We start from the raw sequence: 22,191 nt of genomic DNA, 5'->3' as shown, positions 1-22,191 counted from the left end.
GGGGGGTGGGAGGATGGGTTAGCCTGGTGGTGGGTATTGAGGAGGGCACGTTCTGCATGGAGCACTGGGTGTTATGCACAAACAATGAATCATGGAACACTTCATCTAAAACTAATGATGTAATGTATGGGGATTAACATAAGAATAAAAAAAAATTCATACTGATAGTTGTTCTCCTTTGAAGCACTGGACTTCAAACTGTTAACTGTTGACATGATTTTATTTGTTTTACTGCGATAACCATGAACCTATTAGATTAGTATTTAGCAGCATGGTACACCCCAGAGTGTCAGTAAGCCCAAGCACCCAAAATACAAATATAGTTCACGGACTGAAGTGGATTCATTCATCCATTCATCCCTCCTCATGGCCCCCATTCTGTCACCTCATCCTAGTGACCCTGGGGAACATGGTATGTTGTCTGCACTTATGTCCCTGCTCATTTCTATGGGTGTCCCACAATGAGTCAGATAAGAACTAGAGATCCATTCCATCTTTTGTCATCTAGCTAAACCAAGAAGGAAGGCTAATGAAATCCTTTGTTAGGTCTTTATGGTCTGTCTGGAGATTTTCTCACCAGTTCTGGAAAGTCTATGGCATTCTGATCAAAGGATGCAATTAGACATCCCTCAGGTAGAAAACAGCACCTAATGCAGGCCGGGAACCAAATATTCACATAACTTCCCAGAAGACCTTGTAAAGAAAAAAAAAATAGCCCCTGTTTTCATGCCCACAGGAATTGTTTTAAAATCTTGTTTAAAACATGCTGACACAATCTCAGTCCATATTTGGCAATGTTATTCATTAACCATGTAACTAGACCAGAATGAGTCCAGGGAAGGAAAAAGCAAAGGGCAAGACATTGTCCAGGTTTTTGCTCCACATAACCACATAAGGTTAGATGAAAATAACTTGCTGAAATCTGGTTTAAGGAGCTAATTCACAATTCCAGTACATACACTGTGACATGCATCATTGCCAGGAATGGCCAGCAATCCCTGCACCAACGGATGAAAGATTACTCCAAACTTCAAGTTGTTACTTGAGCTTCATGTTCAGTAAATTTGGGAAATGCTTTACTTGGTTTTGATTTCTTGGCTTTATTTTTATTAAAAACCAACATCATGGATGAGAGCCACAAATCTGTTAGATAAGGAAGATTCTTAAGAAAGAAACACTGTGGCTTCTTGCAACGTATATCAATTATGAACATGGACAATTTGGAGCAACCAAACATTTACCTGCTCACTTGGCCTTTTGTCATTGATCTGGTGATGTCTTTCACATGCAAACTAAAGAAAAGCTTGAGAAAGAAGTTTTATTTACTCAGAGAAAGATAACTATGTGAATATCATATTAAATAATGTCAATGTTTTCCTCCAAAATTTTCTCTGGAACTTGGCAGTTTTTCTTGGAAGCTTCTATGGTTATTTTAGATATGTGAAACATTTTCTAAGGGAAATAGAATGTTTACTTTTTTTCAATGTACTTAGTAGAATATATTCAGTCAATGGAGCATAGAAACCCTGTGTAAAGTCTCATATTTTTATTTAGAGAGGTATATGCTAAAATAGAAAGAGAGAAAAAGCCAGGAAATCAAGAACTGCAAATAAAATGAAAGGATGGTGAATGTTATTCCTCTGCCTCTGCTCCCAATGTTAGTGGAGGTAATAACTCAAAACAAACCACCAACAACAAAATGATGGTGATCAAACTATTTTTTTTAATGTACTGGGAGTTATGTGTGCTTGTCCTTTACATTCAAAATTAAAACTATTTTTTTTCAGGTGAAACAATTTTATTTCACAGTTGTCTTTAAAACCACAAAGACACTATGTTCATCATATAAAAACATCAGTACAGATACCTATACTTTCTAGAAAATGATTATATAGATGCTCTCAAAGAAAAATGCACACCATTATATGGTTTCAAACAAGTTGCTAGGGAAAAACACATCTGGACTGATTCCTACGTATAGATTATTATCATCAGTACATGTTTCTGCATTCTTACAGGTTTGATAATAAACATACAGACTGGCTTGTAACTTAATGTTCCATCGGTTCATCAGCCTTTTCTGCAGGTTCATCAGCAGGTTGAGCAGGCTGTGCCTTTCTCTGCGGTCTTTCTTCAAGACCTTCCAGGAATGGAGATACATCATCATCATCATAAATCGTAAACTCCAAGTCTTTACCAACAATTCCAATGGAAACATTCTTTGTAGTTAGGTCTTGTTCTGCAGGAAGTATCTCTGGTAAGGCACGCAGACCATGTTTAACCAGTTCATTCAAACTGCACTCCATAAACCCAGACATATGTCTCTCCAAGTAAGTACGAGCTGATTGAGAACAGGCTCCAATGGACATGGCTCTACAGTCAAAATAGTTGGCAGATGGACAGGTTTTGAAAATGTGAGGGCCGATATCATCATAACTAGCAATAAGCAGCCCAACACCATATGGTCTCCGGCCATATCGTTGTGTTGGTATCTGGATCTTGCTTCCAATTAGAGATACAAGATGAGACACAGGAATAGGTCTGTCAAATACAAATCTGGAATTCAAACACTCTTGGTGCATAAAATTACATAACAGTCTAACATCAGCAGTAAGTCCCGCAATTGAGATACCAATATGGCTGTCAACATGGATAATTTTTTTCTGATGAGCTGGAAGCTCTGAGTGTGCTCTCTTCAATGCAACCAACACTGCATGGGTTTCTGATTTCAGACCAGCTGTGGCTGAACCTTGCTTGACAGCTTCCATTGCGTACTCAATTTGATGAATCCTGCCCTGAGGGCTCCAAACAGTGACATCATTGTCATACTGGTTGCAAAACATGGTTCTGGCGTGGATCTGCCTGCAGCCTCCTGCAGAAGTGGGGGTTCAGGAGGCTCAAAATTAAAACTATTTTTTATTTTGAATGAAAAAAATACCCTAATTTAATTTATTCCCATGTTATTTCATACATTTAATGAGCATTCTAGAGGAAGTGCATTAAAGAGTTATCTTAGTGATAGTATTTATCAAAGAAATGTTGAATAATATCTCCAATTTGAATGACATATGAACATAGAGAAAGTATGTAAAACTGTATGTGTAGTTCATATATCTCCATCCATATATTTTTATTTTTGGACACTGGTCTTCCAAAATGACAATATAATTCACATTTTACATGAACACTTGCCACATGCCTGGTACTAAAAATGGAATACATTCTTTTTCCTCCAGAAATTTACATGTTAGCCAGACAATGCAAAGATCATGAAAAAAAATAAATAGCAGAGTATCCATGCCCTCAACCTCCATTAGATTTTTATGTGGATATGTCAGAAGAACTGCATTCTAAATTTGGTTCAAGGAATCTGGTCAGAATTTTCTTGAGGTGGTCCAAAAGTCTTCAATTAATGTATCCCCTGTAGCCATCAGTTTTCTCAATGTGTATGACTCCCAAGAAAGCATCTCTGATATCCTGCCGAAAGAGCCAAAGTAATTTCTATTTTTCCTCCAGCAAGTTTTCTGGTTTTATTAAATATAAAATAGTCCCCTTAATTTCCTAGTGCTATTGCAGATTTCATTTCCTTCTATTGAATTCTTTGCTTTGTAAGCTGTGACTTTTATGTACTATAGACTCAGATGCTCTCCACTGTTTCAGTCACTTTTGAGCAGCAAGTACTTAATTGGTGAATTAACTGTTTTTGACTCTAAGGACCATGTTTAGTATAACAGGGGGAGTATGCACATGAATTGTTTCTCTGTAGTTTAGAATAGTTGATTTTTCCCTAAATTCAATACCAGGAGTTTCCCAAGTTTCTAGGAAATGGAGCCAGATGCATGTATTCTTGAGAATATCACCCAAATTTGGGTGCTGAGGATACACAGTGTTCATGAGAGATACTAAGAGGAAAGGATGCTGGCCTCCATGTTAGAAATATCAGTGATTTGAGAAATAGGCAGGTTTTTAAAGGAAATGGTATCTGGGAAAGTGAACTGGCATGGAGAATTTTGTCCCTGACAACCATATCGAGTGGGAATGCAATGTGGAAGCTGTGATGCTGGGCAGCAAACTCTCCCAGGCAGATGATACCACTGCAATATGATCTTTTCTCCTGAATTCCTGGGATCTGTGGAGTTGGAGGAAGGCATGAGAAGGACTAAAGAACAAATCACCTGAGGGGTTAGACACAAATTTTACATGTTTAAATACGTATTTTGAGGTTTAAATACATAGTTTAAGTTTGTAACCGTCTGTGGGTATTTTTTGTCAATGGAAAAAAAAAAAAGTAGTGGGTTTCCACCCATAAAATGTCTGAAATAGGGCGCCTGGGTGGCTCAGTTGGTTAAGCAACTGCCTTCAGCTCAGGTCATGATCCCAGGGTCCTGGGATCAAGTCCCACATCGGGCTCCCTGCTCTGCGGGAGGCCTGCTTCTCCCTCTCCCACTCCCCCTGCTGGTGTTCCCTCTCTCTCTGTGTCTCTGTCAAATAAATAAATAAAATCTTAAAAAAAATGTCTGAAATAAAAATTATAAGATGACTTTTCTTGCTGGAATCACAATATTAGTTTTACAGGGAATACTGTTTGACCATGCCTGTTTAGCTCTGGAGAAATTTTGCTTTATTGTGTAGCAAACAACAACAATAAAACAAAGAAACAAAAAATAATACATCATCAAATAAGAAGAATTAATGTAAATTAATATTTGAAGGCATTATTTTCTGCATATATGATTATCATTCTCAAAATTTAAAGAGAGACAAACCTATATTTGTTGAGATATAAAAATAACAAAGAGACAGAGAGAAGCTCATGCTTAGGCATGAGAATACAATACTGTGCTAGACTGAAATTTTACTGACTCATGTTCATTAACCATACTTCCAGAGCTTTACCAATGCAGGAGTTCTATTGAAAGCATTTAAGTTTCCTTTGTTTGGAACTAACATTCATTTGAACAATCCAAATTTTAGGTTCCCTTTCACTGGCTCTAATCTTATCACATGAAGCAGAAAAACAGGGATCTAAAGGGGAAAACTAGTTTATCACTACTGATACTTAATTATGAAATATTTTGGTTTTCTCAACTGAGAAAATGAGCTATGCACAGGAAATGAGATTTTCTGGGGGATATTGGAAATACAAATAGACCCACAGTTGGATGGCTCAACCATTGTAGAAAATTGTTTGATGCTATCTCCTAAGCTTAAATATATACCTATTCTATGACCTGGGAATCCCACTCCTAGCATATACTCAAGAGAAAAGAGTGCCCACAAAGAATATTAAAAAATATTCCCTGCAGCTTGATTCAAAGTTCCAAACACCCATCTACAGAAGAATGGACAAACAGTAGTACCTTCATACAAATAAATGCTCCTCCACAATAAAACGTGGAATATTGATAAAGTAACATGATGAAACTCTCAGACATTAAAAAGCCAGACACACACAAAAAATGTATACTGATTCTAATTATATGAAATTCAAGAACAAGAGAAAACAATGTATAACAGTGAAGGCAGTATTCCCTAGGACTATGTGCTAGGTAGCATACAATATTTTTTAATTTTTTTTTTATTCTTATACTATCCCTAAACATTGCATCATTAGTTTTAGATGTAGTGTTCCATGATTCATTGTTTGTGCATAACACCCAGTGCTCCATGCAGAATGAGCCCACCTCAATAACCATCACCACGCTAACCCATCCTCCCACTCCCCTCCCCTCTGGAAACCTCAGTTTGTTTTTCAGAGTCCATCGTCTCTCATGGTTCGTCTATCCCTCTGATTTGCCCCCATTCATTCTTCCCCTCCCGCTACCTTCTTCTTCTTCTTCTTCTTTTTTTTTTTCTTAACATATATTGCATTATTTGTTTCAGAGGTACAGATCTGAGATTCAACAGTCTTGCACAATTCACAGCGCTTACCAGAGCACATACCCTCCCCAGTGTCTATCACCCAGTCAGCCCATCCCTCACACCCCACCCCCCACTCCAGCAACGCTCAGTTTGTTTCCTGTGATTAAGAATTCCTCATATCAGTGAGATCATATGATACATGTCTTTCTCTCTTTGACTTATTTTGCTCAACATAATACCCTCCAGTTCCATCCACGTCGTTGCAAATGACAAGATCTCATTCCTTTTGATGGCTGCATAATATTCCATTGTATATATATACCACTTCTTCTTTATCCATTCGTCTGTCGATGGACATCTTGGCTCTTTCCACAGTTTGGCTATTGTGGACATTGCTGCTATAAACATTGGGGTGCACGTACCCCTTCGGATCCCTACTTTTGTATCTTTGGGGTAAATACCCAGTAGTGCAATTGCTGGATCATACAGTAGCTCTATTTTCAACTTTTTGAGGAACCTCCATACTGTTTTCCAGAGTAGCTACACCAGCTTGCATTCCCACCAACAGTGTAGGAGGGTTCCCCTTTCTCCACATCCCCTCCAACTTCTCTCGTTTCCTGACTTGTTAATTTTACCCATTCTGACTGGTGTGAGGTGACATCTCATTGAGGTTTTGATTTGGATTTCCCTGATGCCAAGCGATGTTGAGCACGTTTTCATGTGTCTGTTGGCCATTTAGATGTCTTCTTTGGAAAAATGTTTGTTCATATCTTTTGCCCATTTCTTGATTGGATTATTTGTACATTGGTGTTGACTTTAAGAAGTTCTTTCTAGATTTTGGATACTAGCCCTTTCTCTGATATATCATTTGCAAATATCTTCTCCCATTAGGTCGGTTGTCTTTTGGTTTTGTTGACTGTTTCCTTTGCTTTGCAAAAGCTTTTTATCTTGATGAAGTTCCAATAGTTCATTTTTGCCCTTGCTTCCCTTGCCTTTGGTGATGTTTCTAGGAAGAAGTTGCTGTGGCAAAGGTCCAAGAGGCTGCTACCTGTGTTCTCCTTTGGGATTTTGATGGACTCCTGTCTCACATTGAGGTCTTTCAACCATCTGGAGTCTATTTTTGTGTGCAGTGTAAGGAGATGGTCCAGTTTCATTCTTCTACATGTGGCTGTCCAATTTTCCCAACACCATTTGTTGAAGAGACTGTCTTTTTTCCATTGGACATTCTTTCCTGCTTTGTCGAAGATGAGTTGACCATAGAGTAGAGGGTCCATTTCTGGTCTCTCTATTCTGTTCCATTGATCTATGTGTCTGTTTTTGTGCCAGTACCATACTGTCTTGATGATGACAGCTTTGTAATAGAGCTGAAAGTCCGGAATTGTGATGCCACCAGCTTTGCTTTTCTTTTTCAACATTCCTCTGGCTATGAGGGGTCTTTTCTGGTTCCATACAAATTTCAGGATTATTTGTTCCATTTCTTTGAAAAAAGTAGATGGTACTTTGATGGGGATTACATTGAATGTGTAGATTGCTCTAGGTAGCATTGACATCTTCACAATATTTGTTCTTCTAATCCATGAGCATGGAACGTTTTTCCATTTCTTTGTGTCTTCCTCAATTTCTTTCATGAGTATTTTATAGTTTTCTGAGTACAGATCCTTTGCCTCTTTGGTTAGATTTCTTCCTAGGTATCTTATGGTTTTGGATGCTATTGTAAATGGGATTGACTCCTTCATTTCTCTTTCTTCTGTCGTGTTGTTGCTGTATAGGAATGCCACTGATTTCTGTGCATTAATTTTATATCCTGCCACTTGACTGAATTCCTGTATGAGTTCTAGCAGTTTTGGGGTGGAGTCTTTGGGGTTTTCCACATAAAGTATCATATCATCTGCACAGAGTGAGAGTTTGACTTCTTCTTTGATGATTTGGATGCCTTCAATTTCTTTTTGTTGTCTGATTGCTGTGGCTAGGACTTCTAATAATATGTTGAATAGCAGTGGTGATAGTGGACATCCCTGCTGCATTCCTGACCTTAGGGGGAAAGCTCTCAGTTTTCCCCATTGAGAATGATATTTGCTGTGGGTTTTTCATAGATGGCTTTTATGATATTGAGGTATGTACCCTCTATGCCTATACTCTGAAGAGTTTTGATCAAGAAAGGATGCTGTACTTTGTCAAATGCTTTTTCTGCATCTATTGAGAGGATCATAAGATTCTTGTTCTTTCTTTTGTTAATGTATTGTATCACGTTGATTGATTTGCAGATGTTGAACCAACCTTGCAGACAAATCGAATTTGTCTGATATAAGGATTGCTACCCCAGCTTTCTTTTGGTGTCCATTAGCATGGTAAATGGTTTTCCACCCCCTCAATTTCAATCTGTGGGTGTCTTGGGTCTAAAATGAGTCTCTTGCAGACAGCATATCGATGGGTCTTGTTTTTTAATCCAATCTGATAGCCTGTGTCTTTTGATTGGGGCATTGAGCCCATTTACATTCAGGGTAACTATTGAAAGATAGGAATTTAGTGCCATTGTATTGCCTGTAAGGTGACTGTTACCGTATATTGTCTGTGTTCCTTTCTGGTCTATGTTGCTTTTAGGCTCTCTCTTTGCTTAGAGGACCCCTTTCAAGGTTTCTTGTAGGGCTGGTTTTGTGTTTGCAAATTCCTTTAGTTTTTGTTTTTCCTGGAAGCTTTCTATCTCTCCTTCAATTTTCAATGACAGCCTAGCTGGATAGAGTATTCTTGGCTGCATATTTTTCTCATTTAGTGCTCTGAATATATCCTGCCAGTCCTTTCTGGCCTGCCAGGTCTCTGTGGATAGGTCTGTTGCCAATCTAATGTTTCTACCATTGGAGGTTACAGATCTCTTCTCCCGAGCTGCTTTCAGGATTTTCTCTTTGTCTATGAGACTCGTAAGTTTTACTATTAGATGTCGGGGTGTTGACCTATTTTTATTGATTTTGAGAGGGGTTCTCTGTGCTTCCTGGATTTTGATGCCTATTTCCTTCCCCAAATTAGGGAAGTTCTCTGCTATAATTTGCTCCATTATACCTTCTGCCCCTCTCTCTCTTTCTTCTTCTGGGATCCCAATTATTCTAATGTTGTTTCATCTTATGGTGTCGCTTATCTCTCGAATTCTGCCCTCGTGATTCAGTAATTGTTTATCTCTTTTTTTCTCAGCTTCTTTATTTTCCAGCACTTGGTCTTCTATATCACTGATTCTCTCTTCTGCCTCATTTATCCTAGCAGTTAGTGCTCCCATATTTGATTGCACCTCATTAATAGCCTTTTTGATTTCTACTTGGTTAGATTTTAGTTCTTTTACTTCTCCAGAAAGAGTTTCTCTAATAACTTCCATATTTTTTTCAAGCCCAGCTAGTATCTTTAAAGTGATGATTCTGAACTCTAGATCTGACATCGTACCAATGTCTGTATTGAGTAGGTTCCTGGCAGTCGTTACTACCTCTTGTTCTTTTTGTTGAGGTGATTTTTTCCGTCTTGTCATTTTGTGCAGAGGAGAATAGATTAATGAGAGAACAAAATGCTAGCAGAGTAACAATGTCCCCAGAAAATATACTCTAAACAAATCAGAAAAGACCTGAAGCAGTGGGAAAAGAAAGGGAAAGAGAGAAAAAAGAAAAAGAAAAAAAAGGAAAAGAAAAAGATAAAGATAAAAACAAACAAAAACAGAACAAAACAAAACAACAACAAAAAAAAAACAGATTGTGATCAAATATGATCAGGCTGGTATATAGATCAGTGCCACACACTAGATTTTGGGTGTATTTTGGTCTGTTAGAAGAAAGTGCCTCCCAAAATTTTACAGAAAGAAAAAGTTATATATATCCAAAAATAAGGGTCGATATGATGAAGGGATGGAATATGACTGTAAAGATGGAAATTAGAAAAAAAAATTTTTTTAGAAAAAATTTTATAAAAGGAATTGATAAGAAGTTGTTTGAAAAAAGAAAGAGGATTTAAAAAAAGAAAAAAAGAAAAAAAAGGGAGAGAATGTGATCAGGCAGGGGAGTAGAAAAAAACCATATACTAGAGATTTAGGGTATATTTTGATCTGTTAGAAGAAACTATCTCAAATTTTTAAAGAGAGAACAACTTATATATATATGCCAAAAATACGGGTAACTACTATGAAGGGATAGAATATAGGGACTCTAAAAATGAAAAATAAAAATGTTTTTTAAAAAAGGGTTTGATAAGATGTTGGTTGATAAAGGGAAAAAGAATAATTTAAAAAAAAAGAAAAAAAGACAGTTAAAAAAAATTAACCTTGAAAGACTAAAGAATCATGGTAAAAAAGCCATGAATTCTATGTGTAGTATTCCCCTAGCACTGGAGTTCTGCCGTTCTCATTGATTTGTAAACTTGGTCTTGGCTGGCTGTTCTCGCTGATCTTCTGGGGAGGGGCCTGTTGCCGTGGTTTCCAAATGTCTTTGCAGGAGGCAGAATTGCCCCGCCTTGCCTGGGCAAGTAATCTGCTTGGGTTTGCTCTCCAGAGCTTTTGTTCCCTGCGAGCTTTCCGTACATCTTTGGAGGCAGAGAGTGAAAATGGCGGCCTCCCAATCTCTGCCATGGAGGAGCCGAGAACTTGGGGCCCTGCTCCTCAATGAGCCCCCAGATAAAAGCAGTCAGTCACTCCCGTCTCCCCGGTCTCCAGCCGCACTCCGTGCTCACCCGGCCTGTGACCGCGCGTTTCTTTCTCCGACACTCGACCCCGTGTGGAGTCTCCAAACCCAGCAGATCACTGTGGTGCGCTCCTGCACCACTCCTCCTGGGGGAGGAAGGTGAGTCTCCCTGGATCTGCTGCTTGTTGGGTCCCTGCTGGAGGAGCAGTGGCCCGACTGTGCCGCGGATCACAGTTTATGGCAACCCTGAGCTGAGAGCCTGCCCCTCAACTCTGTCTCTGCAGCCAGCTTCCCCACTCCAATTCCCGGGAGCTCTGCTGCACTCAGGTACCCCCAGTCTTTCTGTGACCCCGAGGGTCCTGAGACTACACTGTCCCACGAGGGTTCCACCCCCAGCTTAGCCACTGGAGTGACGTCCCTCAGCGGAGCCGACTTAAAGTTCCAATTTTGTGGTCCGCGGCTCTATCACTTGCCAGAAGTGGCTGACGGAGGCCCCTCCCCTGCCGTCTATCCTCCCAAATATCGCCTCAGATTCACTTCTCCTCACGTCCTACCTTCCAGAAAGCGGTCGCTTTTCTGTTCAGAGAGTTGCTGCTATTCTTTTCTTCAATCTCCTGTTGAGTTTGTAGGTGTTCAGAATGGTTTAATCCCTATCCAGCTGAATTCCTGAGAGGAGACGAAATCCAGGTCTCCTACTCCTCTGCCATCTTGCTCCATCCCGGTAGCATACAATTTTGATTTCAGGAAAGTTTTTTGTTTCAATAAAATGTGAACACACCAAGTGATTAGGATTTTCCTGTTTATCCCCCATCACAATATGAATATTTAAAATTTCTATTATTGTTTAAATTCTAAAAAGCTAACCACAGGGTTGACTTTCTCTAAGATTTTTTGTAACTCTGACTTCAACTCCTTTTAATTTTTGTAACTCTGACTTCAACTACTTAAAATAGCTGTTTAAACACTGCTATGCAAGTGAATTTCCCATGTAATGCTTCATAAGATTTATATAAAATTTCATTTATGGTAAGGAAGTAATTTGCCAAGTTCATTTTTTCTCAGATGCCAATTTTGTGGTTCTCAAAAAAAAATAGCTTGTAAATATCATGAATTGAAAGCTGAGTTTTTATCCAACCATAGAGCAAAGCTCCCACACAAAAGAATTTGTTTTAATAACTGTTTCTTAAAACCTTTGGTAATGTTTTCTAAGCACAGCAATATTGACTGACAAAGAAATGCACTTTGATTTGTTACCAAATAGTTTTCTAGATATTATATCTGCTGTTTTTACAGAAGCAGAAAGAATAAGTTTTCAAAAACCAGTTGAACATTTTTTATTCTGTGAGAAACCTTTATAGCATATAAGCATGGTCTGGATTCCTAGGGCTTTTCCTTTCCTAATGCTGCCTACTAGAAGAAGGATGATTTTTAACATACACCACATGATAGCTATCTTTTCGTGTTTTCTTGAAAGAAAAATTCAACTGAAGTCAAGAATTATGGAGTGGCAAATGAAGAGCCAGGTATTAACAAAGCAAAAACTGAAACCATATTGGATTCACTAGAAGTATTCATTAAAAGAAAATATGAGTGAGTGCCTTAGTACATTTTTTAACGTTGAAAAAAATTATATTGAACTATAACATACATACAGTAGAGGGACAAGTTGATGAATTTTCACATACATGCTCACCCATGTAACCACCACTCAGATCAACATATAAAACCCTCTAGAACTCCAGAAGTCTCCCTCGTGCCCTTTCTAGTCAATCCCATTACATATCAAACGTCAAACAGAGCTAACATGGCATTTTGAATTCTTTCTCCATTGATTACTTTTACCTCTTTTTGAAGTTCTTATAAGTTGTGCCATTTTGTATGTAATCTTTTTTGATACTTTCATTTATAATTTTGTAAGATTCATCCATGTGTGTACAAGTAGTTCATTCTTTTTATTACTGAATAATATTCCAGTGTCTAAGTATACCATAATATTTTAATTCATTGTATTTTTAGTGTGCAATGGATTATTTCAAGTTATGGGTATTACCAATAAACTATACCACAGTTTTGAATATATATATCACCAGAAATATATATTCAATACTGTGGTATAGTTTATTGGTTATATATATATATAATTTCTACTGGGTAAACAATTAGTAGGGTGGGGTGGTGAGCTTCTGTCTCTGGAATGATGGAATAGTGAGGTAGCCCTGCTGATAGCTTGATTTCAGCCTAGTGAGACCAATGTGACTTTTGACCTACAGAACTGTAAGTTAATAAATTTTCATGATTGGATTATAGTTAGGGTTTCAACCTGTTTCAATCTATCTGTATTATTCAATCTAAAATGCACCTTGTACAGAAAGTGAATTGTTGGATCTTTTTTTCTCTTCAATTTATTCTGTCAATATTTGCCTTTCAATTGAATATTTAGTGATTTTACATGTAATGTAATTACTAATGAGGTAGGATTTACAACTGACATTTTCTATTTGTTTTTTATGTGTCTAATGTCTTTTTTGTTCCTTTATTTCTCCACTTCTGCCATCTTTTGTGTTAAATATACATTTTCTAGTGTACCACTTTAATTTCCTTTTTTTGATTACTAAATATTATGTTCCTAGTGTTTTCCCTAGAGATTACAATTAGCATCTCAACTTAAAACAATCTAGTTTAAGTTAATACTGATTTAATTTTAATAGTTTACAGAAAATTTGTTTTAAAGTTTTTTATAATATGTGACATCTTCCTCTTCCCCTCATTGTTATTGTCATTATCCTATAAATTACATTTTTTACATCATATGCATTGTATTTCAAATCATATGGGAGTGGAAAGCTTTTATAAAAATACATTGATGCTTTTATTCATTATGTTATGCTCATTATAAGTATAGCCACCATCGGTTACCACACAATACTATTACAATATCATTGATTATATTCTTTGTGTTGTGTCTTTTATTTTTTTTATTTTTTTTTTTGTGCTGTGTCTTTTATTACCATGACTTATTCATTCCATAACTGGAAGCCTGTATACTTAAATTTTTAAAAATAATAAATAAATAAAATTATAATTAAAATTTGAAAAAAAGTACATTGATACTATTTTTTACATTTGCTTATGTGGTTACATTTACCTTGACTCTTTGTGTGGCTTATTTGTCTTGCCTCTTCATTTCAACTGGAAGGCCCTTTAGAATTTCTTGTAGGGGTAGTATGCTAAAAACTGATTCTCTCAATTTTTTAAATCTAGGAATGTCTTAGTTCTTTCTTAAATTTTGAAGTATAATTTTGCTGAATGTGGAATTATTGGTTGACAACCTATTTCCTATGGCAACCTATTTCACTGCTGTCTGACCTCCATTCATTTTCCTGAGAAGCCATCTTTTCTCTTACTGATGATCCCTTTTACGTGGTAAGATATTTTTCCCTTGAGGGGCGCCTGGGTGGCTCAGTCGTTAAAGCGTCTGCCTTTGGCTCAGGTCATGGTCCCAGGGTCCTGGGATCGTGCCCTGCATCGAGCCCTGCGTCGGGCTCCCTGCTCGACGGGGAGCCTGCTTCTCCCTCTCCCACTCCTCCTGCTTATGTTCCCTCTCTCACTGTGTCTCTCTCTGTCAAATAAATAAATAAAATCTTTTTAAAAAAAGATAGTTTTTCCTTGATTTCAAGATTATCCTTTTGTTTTTGTCTTTTGTCCGTTTGACTATGATGTTTAGGTGTGTGGAACTCATGGAATTTATTCTACTTGGAATTTATTGAGATTCTTGGATATGTAGATTAATGTTTGACATTATATTTGGGGAATTTGAAGAAATTATTTTTTAAGTTAGCTTTTCATCTCTCTCTCCTCTCCCTCTAGGCCTCTCATTATGCATGTCAATACACTTGATGGCATCTGAACCAAAGCTCTGTTCATTTTTCTACATTCTCTCTCTTTTTTGGTTCCTCAGACTGAATAAACTGACCTATTTTAAATTTTCCTTGTTCTTTCTTTTGCCAGTTCATATCTCTGTTGATCCCCTTTTGTGTATTTTTTATTTCACTTATTGTACTTTTCAATCCTATGATGTTTATTTAGTTCTTCTGTATAATTTCTATCTCTTTTCTGCTATTATATATTTGGTGAAATCTAAGGACTTGTAGATATTAATAGGCTAATTCTAAAATTCAGATGGAAAAGGAAAGGAATAATATTTAAAGAATTTTGGAAAGGAAGAACAAAGTTTGAAGCCTTGTATTACCTGATTTTGTATACTACTATAAAGCTAAATCAATCAACATAGTGTTATTGTCCAAAGCATAGACATATAGATCTATGGAATAGCATTGAGGGTCAATAAATAAATCTACACTAACATAGCCAACTGAATTTTGACAAAAATGCAAAGGAAAAGATCATCCTTTCAACAAATAATGCTGGCAAAATTGGACATCCATAAGCACAAAAAAATAAACTTGGACACATACCTAACACTTTACATAACAAGTAACTAAAATGGATCATTGCCATAAATGTGAAATGTAAAACTTGAATATTTCTAGAAGAAAACATGAGACAAATTTTGCCTCATTTGGGGTTCACTAAAAGTATTTCTTAGTACTACTTCAAAAGCATGACCTATAAAAGAAAAAAAAAAGGACAAATTAAATTTATTAAATTTAAAATATTTTGCTGTGAAATTAGATACAGTTAAGAGAATGAAAAGATAAGCTACAAACTGGGAGAAAATATTTGCAAATCACATTTGAACAAAGGGCTATACCCAGGATATATGAAGACTACTCAAAAGTTAGCAATAAATAAACAAACCTATAAGAATAGGCAAAAGACTTAAACACTTCACCAAAAAAAGTATATGATGTCAAATATGCATGTGAAAAGATGTTCAACATCATTAATCATTAAAGAACTGTAAAGTAAAGCAACACTGAGACATGGATACATACCTGTTAGAATGACAGTTGGTGACTACATTCACTGTGGTCAGCACTGAGTAATGTGTAGAATTGTCAAGTCAGGGCACCTGGGTGGCTCAGTAGGTTAAGTGACTGCCTTCGGCTCAGGTCATGATCCCAGGGTCCTGGGATCGAGCCCCGCATCGAGCCCCACAGTGAGCCCGGCATTGGGCTCCCTGCTCAGTGGGAAGCCTGCTTCTCCCTCTCCCACCCACCCTGCTTGTGTTCCTGCTCTCGCTCTCTCTCTCTGTCAAATAATTAAAAAAAACTTTTTAAAAAAAATTGTCAAGTCAGTGTACTGCACACCTGAGAGTCATTTGACATTGTATGTTAATTATATTTCTTTTTTTTAAATATTTTATTTATTTGAGAGAGAGAGAGTATGAGTGGAGTAGGGACAGAGGGACAAGCAGACTCCCCACTGAGAGAGGACCTGACAGGGGGCTTGATCCCAGGACCCCAAGACCATGAACTGAAATGAAGTCACACTATTTACTCCTGGAGCCACCTGGATGCCCCTGGATGCTAATTATATTTCAACAAAAGAAGAATAATTAAAAAAACTACATATAAAAAATGGCATACAAGGTGAGGATGTGGAACAACCAGAACTCTTTTATATTTCCTCTAGTGAGCAAAATGGTGCAACTAGTTTAGAATACAGTTTATTGGTTTATGAAAAGTTCAATACACATCTGCCATCAGCATTCCCACTTCTAGGAAGTAGAAAAATATGTACCCACACACACAATCTGTACATGAAAATCTATAAACTTATAAAATTCATAATTGCCAAAATCTGAAGACAACTCAAATTTATTTCAATAGGTTTTATTTATAAACACGTTATTACACATTCATATAATGAGATGCTACTCACAGATTTTTGTAAAAGGATAAATTATTGATTCATGCAACAAGATAGACAAATCTTAAGTGGTTACTTATTGTATTATATCATTTCTATTGTTTTAGGAAAGACAAAATTGTAGGAGAAAAAAGAATATTTGGTTGTTGTCTTGGCTTAGGGACTGGATGAAGCCATTGTCAGTAAGGGGTGGCATGGGGAAATTTGGAATGGAATAAAAGGAATAATGGTGGTGGGCACAAGTCTATGTGTTTATAAAATTCAATGGAACTGCAGTATAACAAAAGTAAATTTTTGTTCAATGTTAAGTTTTTAAAAATCATCAGGATATGAAAATAAAGATGAAATTCATTCTCTGACAAATGAATCTGATTACCTTACAAGGATAACATATGACCACCCTAAAAAGGGTAGGGGAGAAAAGAGCTGTCCCCAGTAACAATGTTTTTTGCTTTTTTTTTCAGACTAACCCATCCCCCCACACCCCTCCCCTCTAGAACCCTCAGTTTGTTTCTCAGAGTCTATAGTCTTTCATGGTTCCTCTCCCCCTCTGATTTCCCCCCCTTAATTTTTCCCTTCCTACTACCTTCTTTTTTTTTTTTTCACATAATATATTATTTGTTTCAGAGGTACATCATTTTAATGTGATCCTCTAAGGTTAATGATAAAAACAACTGAAATTTTAATTTTGACTAGCATGTTTATTTCCTAAATGTCTATAATTTCAATCCTGGTATATAAGGAAATGATGACTATTTATAAACGCTGTAACAATTTGTCATTATTATGTAATTTCTCCATATTTTCTGATTTGTCATGTCCTAAGTTTTCTACTTGGCTTTTGGGCAATACTAATCATCATAAGTTCCCATTCTATGTAGTTCATCTTATTTTAGACTCTTTTGTAATCTGCCTCTCTGATTCCATTCACAGTGGCCCCTTCACAGACCACAACACATGTCTTCTGCCATGTAAGGGACATACTTCCCTCTGATTTTTCAATGTTTCTTGCTTTTAATTTTTTTCTCTGCCTCTGCTTATGTATGTTCTTTCTTAGCCCATTCCTATACTTTCCTCCAAACTTCTGATTAAGTTGACAGTGATTCACATGTAACCTCAAATAGAGGATATTTTATATACAGGTATTTGTTTTGGGTGTTCACAGTATCACACTAATCTTCATCTCAGCATCAAAGTTACTTTTTTTTCTGAAACTTTACTTTCTATGTCATTTATAAATGTAAGATATCTATATCATATATAAATGCAAGTTGAAGCCACTTACAGAAAAGCCTGAGACTGACATTTGCTGGAAAAGAAGTTTCTGGATGGCAAGACCTTAAATAGTACCTGATATTTAAAATTACATATATATGTAAATATAATACACTATTATTATATAATGCATAAATAATGCAATAATTATATACATATACTTAATTTAAGGTGATATGTTTGGGGTTTTATGAGCTACTACTATAAGGTTTTGGAAGGTGGAGATGAAGGAATAGGTAAAATTTTATTGCCATTCTCAAAACCATACTCATTAACTTGAATTATTTTCTTTCTCATATGACATATCATCTTTTTTTTAAAGATTGATTTATTTATTTGAGAGAGATAAAGAGAGGGAGCATGGGAGAGGAAAGAGAAAGAGAATCTCCAGCAGACTCCCTGCTGAGTGAGGAGCTGGACGTGGGGCTGGATCCCACAACCCTGAGATCATGACCTGAGCTGAAATCAAGAGTCGGAGGCCTAACCCACTGAGCCACCCAGGCACCCTGATGTATCACATCTTTAAATTTATAAGTATTTATTGGGCAGTTGCCGTTATGAATATATGTGTTATATGTGTGTGTTTATGTGTGCAAATTATGTAAGAGTTGCAAAGGAAATATATTTTATAAAGAAAGAATTTTATCGGGAAATCACAAATACTTACTAATTTCCTACCAGTATGGTGTAGTAGAAATGCATAAGACAAGGCACAAGAATTCAAAAGTTTTGCCATCTATTTGGGAGGATCTCACACCCACAAACACACACACACACACACATGCCAATCACAGCACAATGGAAGGCACTGTATAATTAAATAAAGTTTGAGTTCAGTAAAGGGCTTGCTAAGAGACCAACATAGACCAAACTATTTGCTGAATTTTTCAGAAGATAGAACATAGTAGTCCCTGAACTACAGATAAAATCCGCATCATCAGGAGTGCACAAGAGAGGCAATTCTGAGTAGAAGAACAAATAAAGCACAGAGGTGGGGTTAGAACAAAAGTGTGGGGCACATCTGACACATGACAGCCAAACAGAAATTTGTTTTCTGCATTGTGAACAGAACCTTCCCATCATCAGAGCAGTAGTTTATGAGTTTTACTCTTAACTTTAAATATGAAGAATGGCAGGACTTTCTTCTCATTTACAAATCTAGATGAAAATAGAACTGGTTAATAAGCTGAAAGAATGGCATAGTCTGTGGGCAGCTAAAATTTGTTATTTATTACCTAAAATTTCAGGAAGTTGGTTTAGTAATAGTAGGCTTTCTACCTGAAGACTTCCTCTGAGTCCATTCAGAAACTGTTCGAAAAGACCCTACAAAAAAGATTGAGTGATTAAATGAAAAATGGGCAAATCAGCGGATGTCAATTCTGTCCATTGAAAAGGAGAGAAATGACAAGTGCTCTCTCTAGCTTAAGGTTTGAGATGTTTAGAAACTTTTGACTTGGAAGTATGTATTCTAAAGAGACTCATTCCTGTGCTTGACCTCAGGACCCTTAGTAAAAGAAAGAGAGTACTTTAATAGATTTATCTTAAAGCATTATCTGTATTTGCTATTTGAATGGCTGACTCTGAATGTTTGGTCCATTTTATTAAAATATCTTCAATTTTCTGCCTCAAGATTATTAAAGTTATTTCCTCTGAGTGATGAGAGTAGACCCAGATCTTCACAAGCAGACAGAAAAGGTCAGACCTGAGTCAGAAATTAAATATCCCCATTTTACTAACACACTCTTTAGGGTACTCAAAGAAGAGAGGCATTTGGCCTTGCTTCCAAGTGAAATATAAGGAGTTATATATTTTTATATGATAATCTATATGGATAATTAAAGCCCATGTCTATTGCATGTTATTTTTATTTTTATTCCATATTTTCAAGGTTACAAATAAAATTTAAGTATTTTACCACTTTGTTATCAAATCATTTTTTGAAGCAAATATCTATTTCACGGATGATGTTTCCCCTTCTCTACTAAAGCCAGATATTGAGGGGTTTAACACTATTTTTCCTCCTCTTTACAATTGGTAGTTTTTGGAACACTAAAATGAATTGTTATTATCATATTTTAAAAAAATGTCCTTTTAAGTCCTTCTTCCTTAGATTATGGAAATAAGTTTATTTGGGGGTTTTTCTGATCTAAGATTTTTATCTCACATTTGTATTTATTTTTCCATGATTTTACATAGTATTCTGCAATCATATAGGAATGTTTCAATTAATTTCTCTACTTTAAAATATTATGTTAAAGTAACTAAAATTCTGCCATTACCCATGCTGAGATAATATTATTTGTTGTTTTTGCATAATAATAATTGATTAGTTCCTTTCACCTTATTCCCCTTCCACTCATATGTTTGTTTACTTGTTTTATTTTATTTATTTTATTTTTTAAATTTTTAAAAATTTATTTATTAGAGAGAGAGAGAGTGAATGAGAGAGAGCACAAGCAGGGAGGAGACGGAGAATCAGTTTCCCTGTAAGCAGGGAGCCCAACGTGGGGCTCTATCCCAGGACCCTGAGATCATGACCTGAGCTGAAGGCAGATGCCACGCAGGCACCCCTGTTTACTTAAGTGGTAATTAGGAAAGCACTATTTTCTTAGAACTAAACTATGTCAGACAAACAAAACCAGAATTTAAAAAAAAAATGTGTAACTTCATAACTTTATTATTCCTCATCATTAGATAAGAATATGCTCTTTCAAAATAGTTATATGTGGAGTGTTCTAAGTTCAAGATGAGCTTATCAGGACAAAAAGAAATCAATTGACTCAAAAAAACTTCTTTTCCTAAATTTATTTAGTACTACTGTCATTTTGCTTCAGCCTGCGGTAGTGCAATGTGCATTTAGTGCAGAGAAGTGTGTCTTATAAGCAGTAAGCAGAGAAGATGAATTTAATATCAGGGCTGGCTAACTCAACTACAAAATTGATCATTAAAGACAAGATGGTCCTTTGCCTTTCATTTTTCTCATTAGAGGGCATCCCTGAGAAAAAACACAGTGTCCAAAGGGAAACTAAAGATTTTCCTTTTCTCTCCAGATTTCCAAGCCCTCCCAAACATAAAGGTGTGATCATTTACAGAAAATATTTGGTGATTTTATTATTGTGATGAGATCTGGAAGTCCAAACCTATCCAGTTTACATATTTCCTATAGACCCTGAAATTCAAATATTGTGGTTCCTTCTCAAAAGTTACATCCTGCCATGTCCATGCAAAATACCCAGCAGGGCTACAGAAGGGAGGGGCGTGGGGAATTGGATAACCAGGAGATGGGTATTAAGGAGGGCACGTGTTGTGATGAGCACTGGGTGTTACACACAACTAATGAATTGTTGAACACAACAACAACAACAACAACAACAACAAAAAACACCCAGCAGGGGGCTATTGAAAGAAAGTCACCTAAAGGGAATTGTTGACTGCAGGAGTTGACAAATTGTAGGATGGAAAAAAAAAATTAATGGATGACGTGGAGACTGGTCATCTATCTGATAACATCAAAAATTTTGGTCTACTTGGCTATTTAAGCCAAAACTTTGACTTCTCCCTGTTCAGGAGGGCAGGAGACTGACAGATACAATCTCCTCCCTGGGAAGCAGATGTACAAGAGACATTGGAGAGAGCCTTTGTCCATCAGAATCTCTGAGCTGGGACTGTGAGGATAGAAAATCTTTATCATCATCAGTTGCTATCTGCTGTCCTTCTGCAAGCACTGACACATTTCTTCTTGTGGAGACACATCTATTTATCTTCTGCAGAATAAAACTGCCAAAATAAAATGTTGAAAAACTAAAGGATAGATAATGCATAAGCAAAAGCCTAACAGAATAATTGGAGTGCTAACCAAAGAAGAGATAGAAAATAAGATAGGCAATATTTGAAGTAACAACAGCTATGAAATTTTCAAAACTGATGGAAGATAGCAAATCAAAAATTCAAAAACCCATATGAATTCCAATCAGGATGAATGAGAAAGTAATTAAAAAAACTTAAACACATCGAGGTAATCAGCTAAAAATTAGACCAAATAGAAAAATCTTAAAAGTACCTAGAGCAGAAACACTCATTTCCTTGAAAGATGCAATCATTAGATTGAGAGCTAAGTTCCAATTGAGAAGATGCAATTCAGAGGACAATAGAGTGAACTCTTCAACATACTTTCAAAAAATAACTGACATCAGGGTCTTATACTTCCAGGGCCCCTATACTTTGGAGTACCTTCCTTAAAATCTTTTAAATCCCTCTCTATTGCTTGGAATGGCCAGTGCATCCAGGCAGGACACCTCCAGCACAGACAATGTCCTGCATGTCCTGTCTCAGTTTCTGGAGATGATGACCTTAAAATGATCTAACTCCTCTTATGATATCTGTGACCAGGGGGTTGACTAGTTGGTTTGGCAACATGAGCCCAGGTTGTACACATCTGGCCTTTGTCTGTTTCTTTCCTTTGCAGTGCTTTCTAACCTTCTATTCTACACATAAGGTCAACCAAATGCCCCACATAGCTCTGAATTTTGTGCCTGTGGGTCATCCTGGGGTCCAGTGGCAAGGCCTGGTGCTGAGA

At 36.6% G+C, this 22,191-nt stretch overlaps 2 protein-coding genes across 2 annotated transcripts in view; one reads left to right on the top strand and one right to left on the bottom strand.

Moving 5' to 3' along the window:
* GABRG3 (gamma-aminobutyric acid type A receptor subunit gamma3) overlaps positions 1-22,191 on the top strand; it is a 797,287-nt gene that overhangs the window by 524,298 nt on the left and 250,798 nt on the right. The window lies entirely within an intron of this gene.
* On the bottom strand, positions 1,798-2,999 carry LOC118022951 (proteasome subunit alpha type-1-like). The gene has a single exon (XM_035023931.1). The coding sequence runs from the start codon at positions 2,841-2,843 to the stop codon at positions 2,052-2,054; it is 792 nt and encodes a 263-aa protein (XP_034879822.1). The 5' UTR covers positions 2,844-2,999; the 3' UTR covers positions 1,798-2,051.

This window comes from Mirounga leonina, unplaced genomic scaffold (assembly GCF_011800145.1).
Source record: "Mirounga leonina isolate KUSES-001 unplaced genomic scaffold, KU_Mleo_1.0 Mir_178, whole genome shotgun sequence".
Taxonomy (NCBI): Eukaryota; Metazoa; Chordata; class Mammalia; order Carnivora; family Phocidae; genus Mirounga; species Mirounga leonina.
Note: the sequence above shows the minus strand (reverse complement) of the source record. Positions and strands in the feature narration are given on the sequence as shown.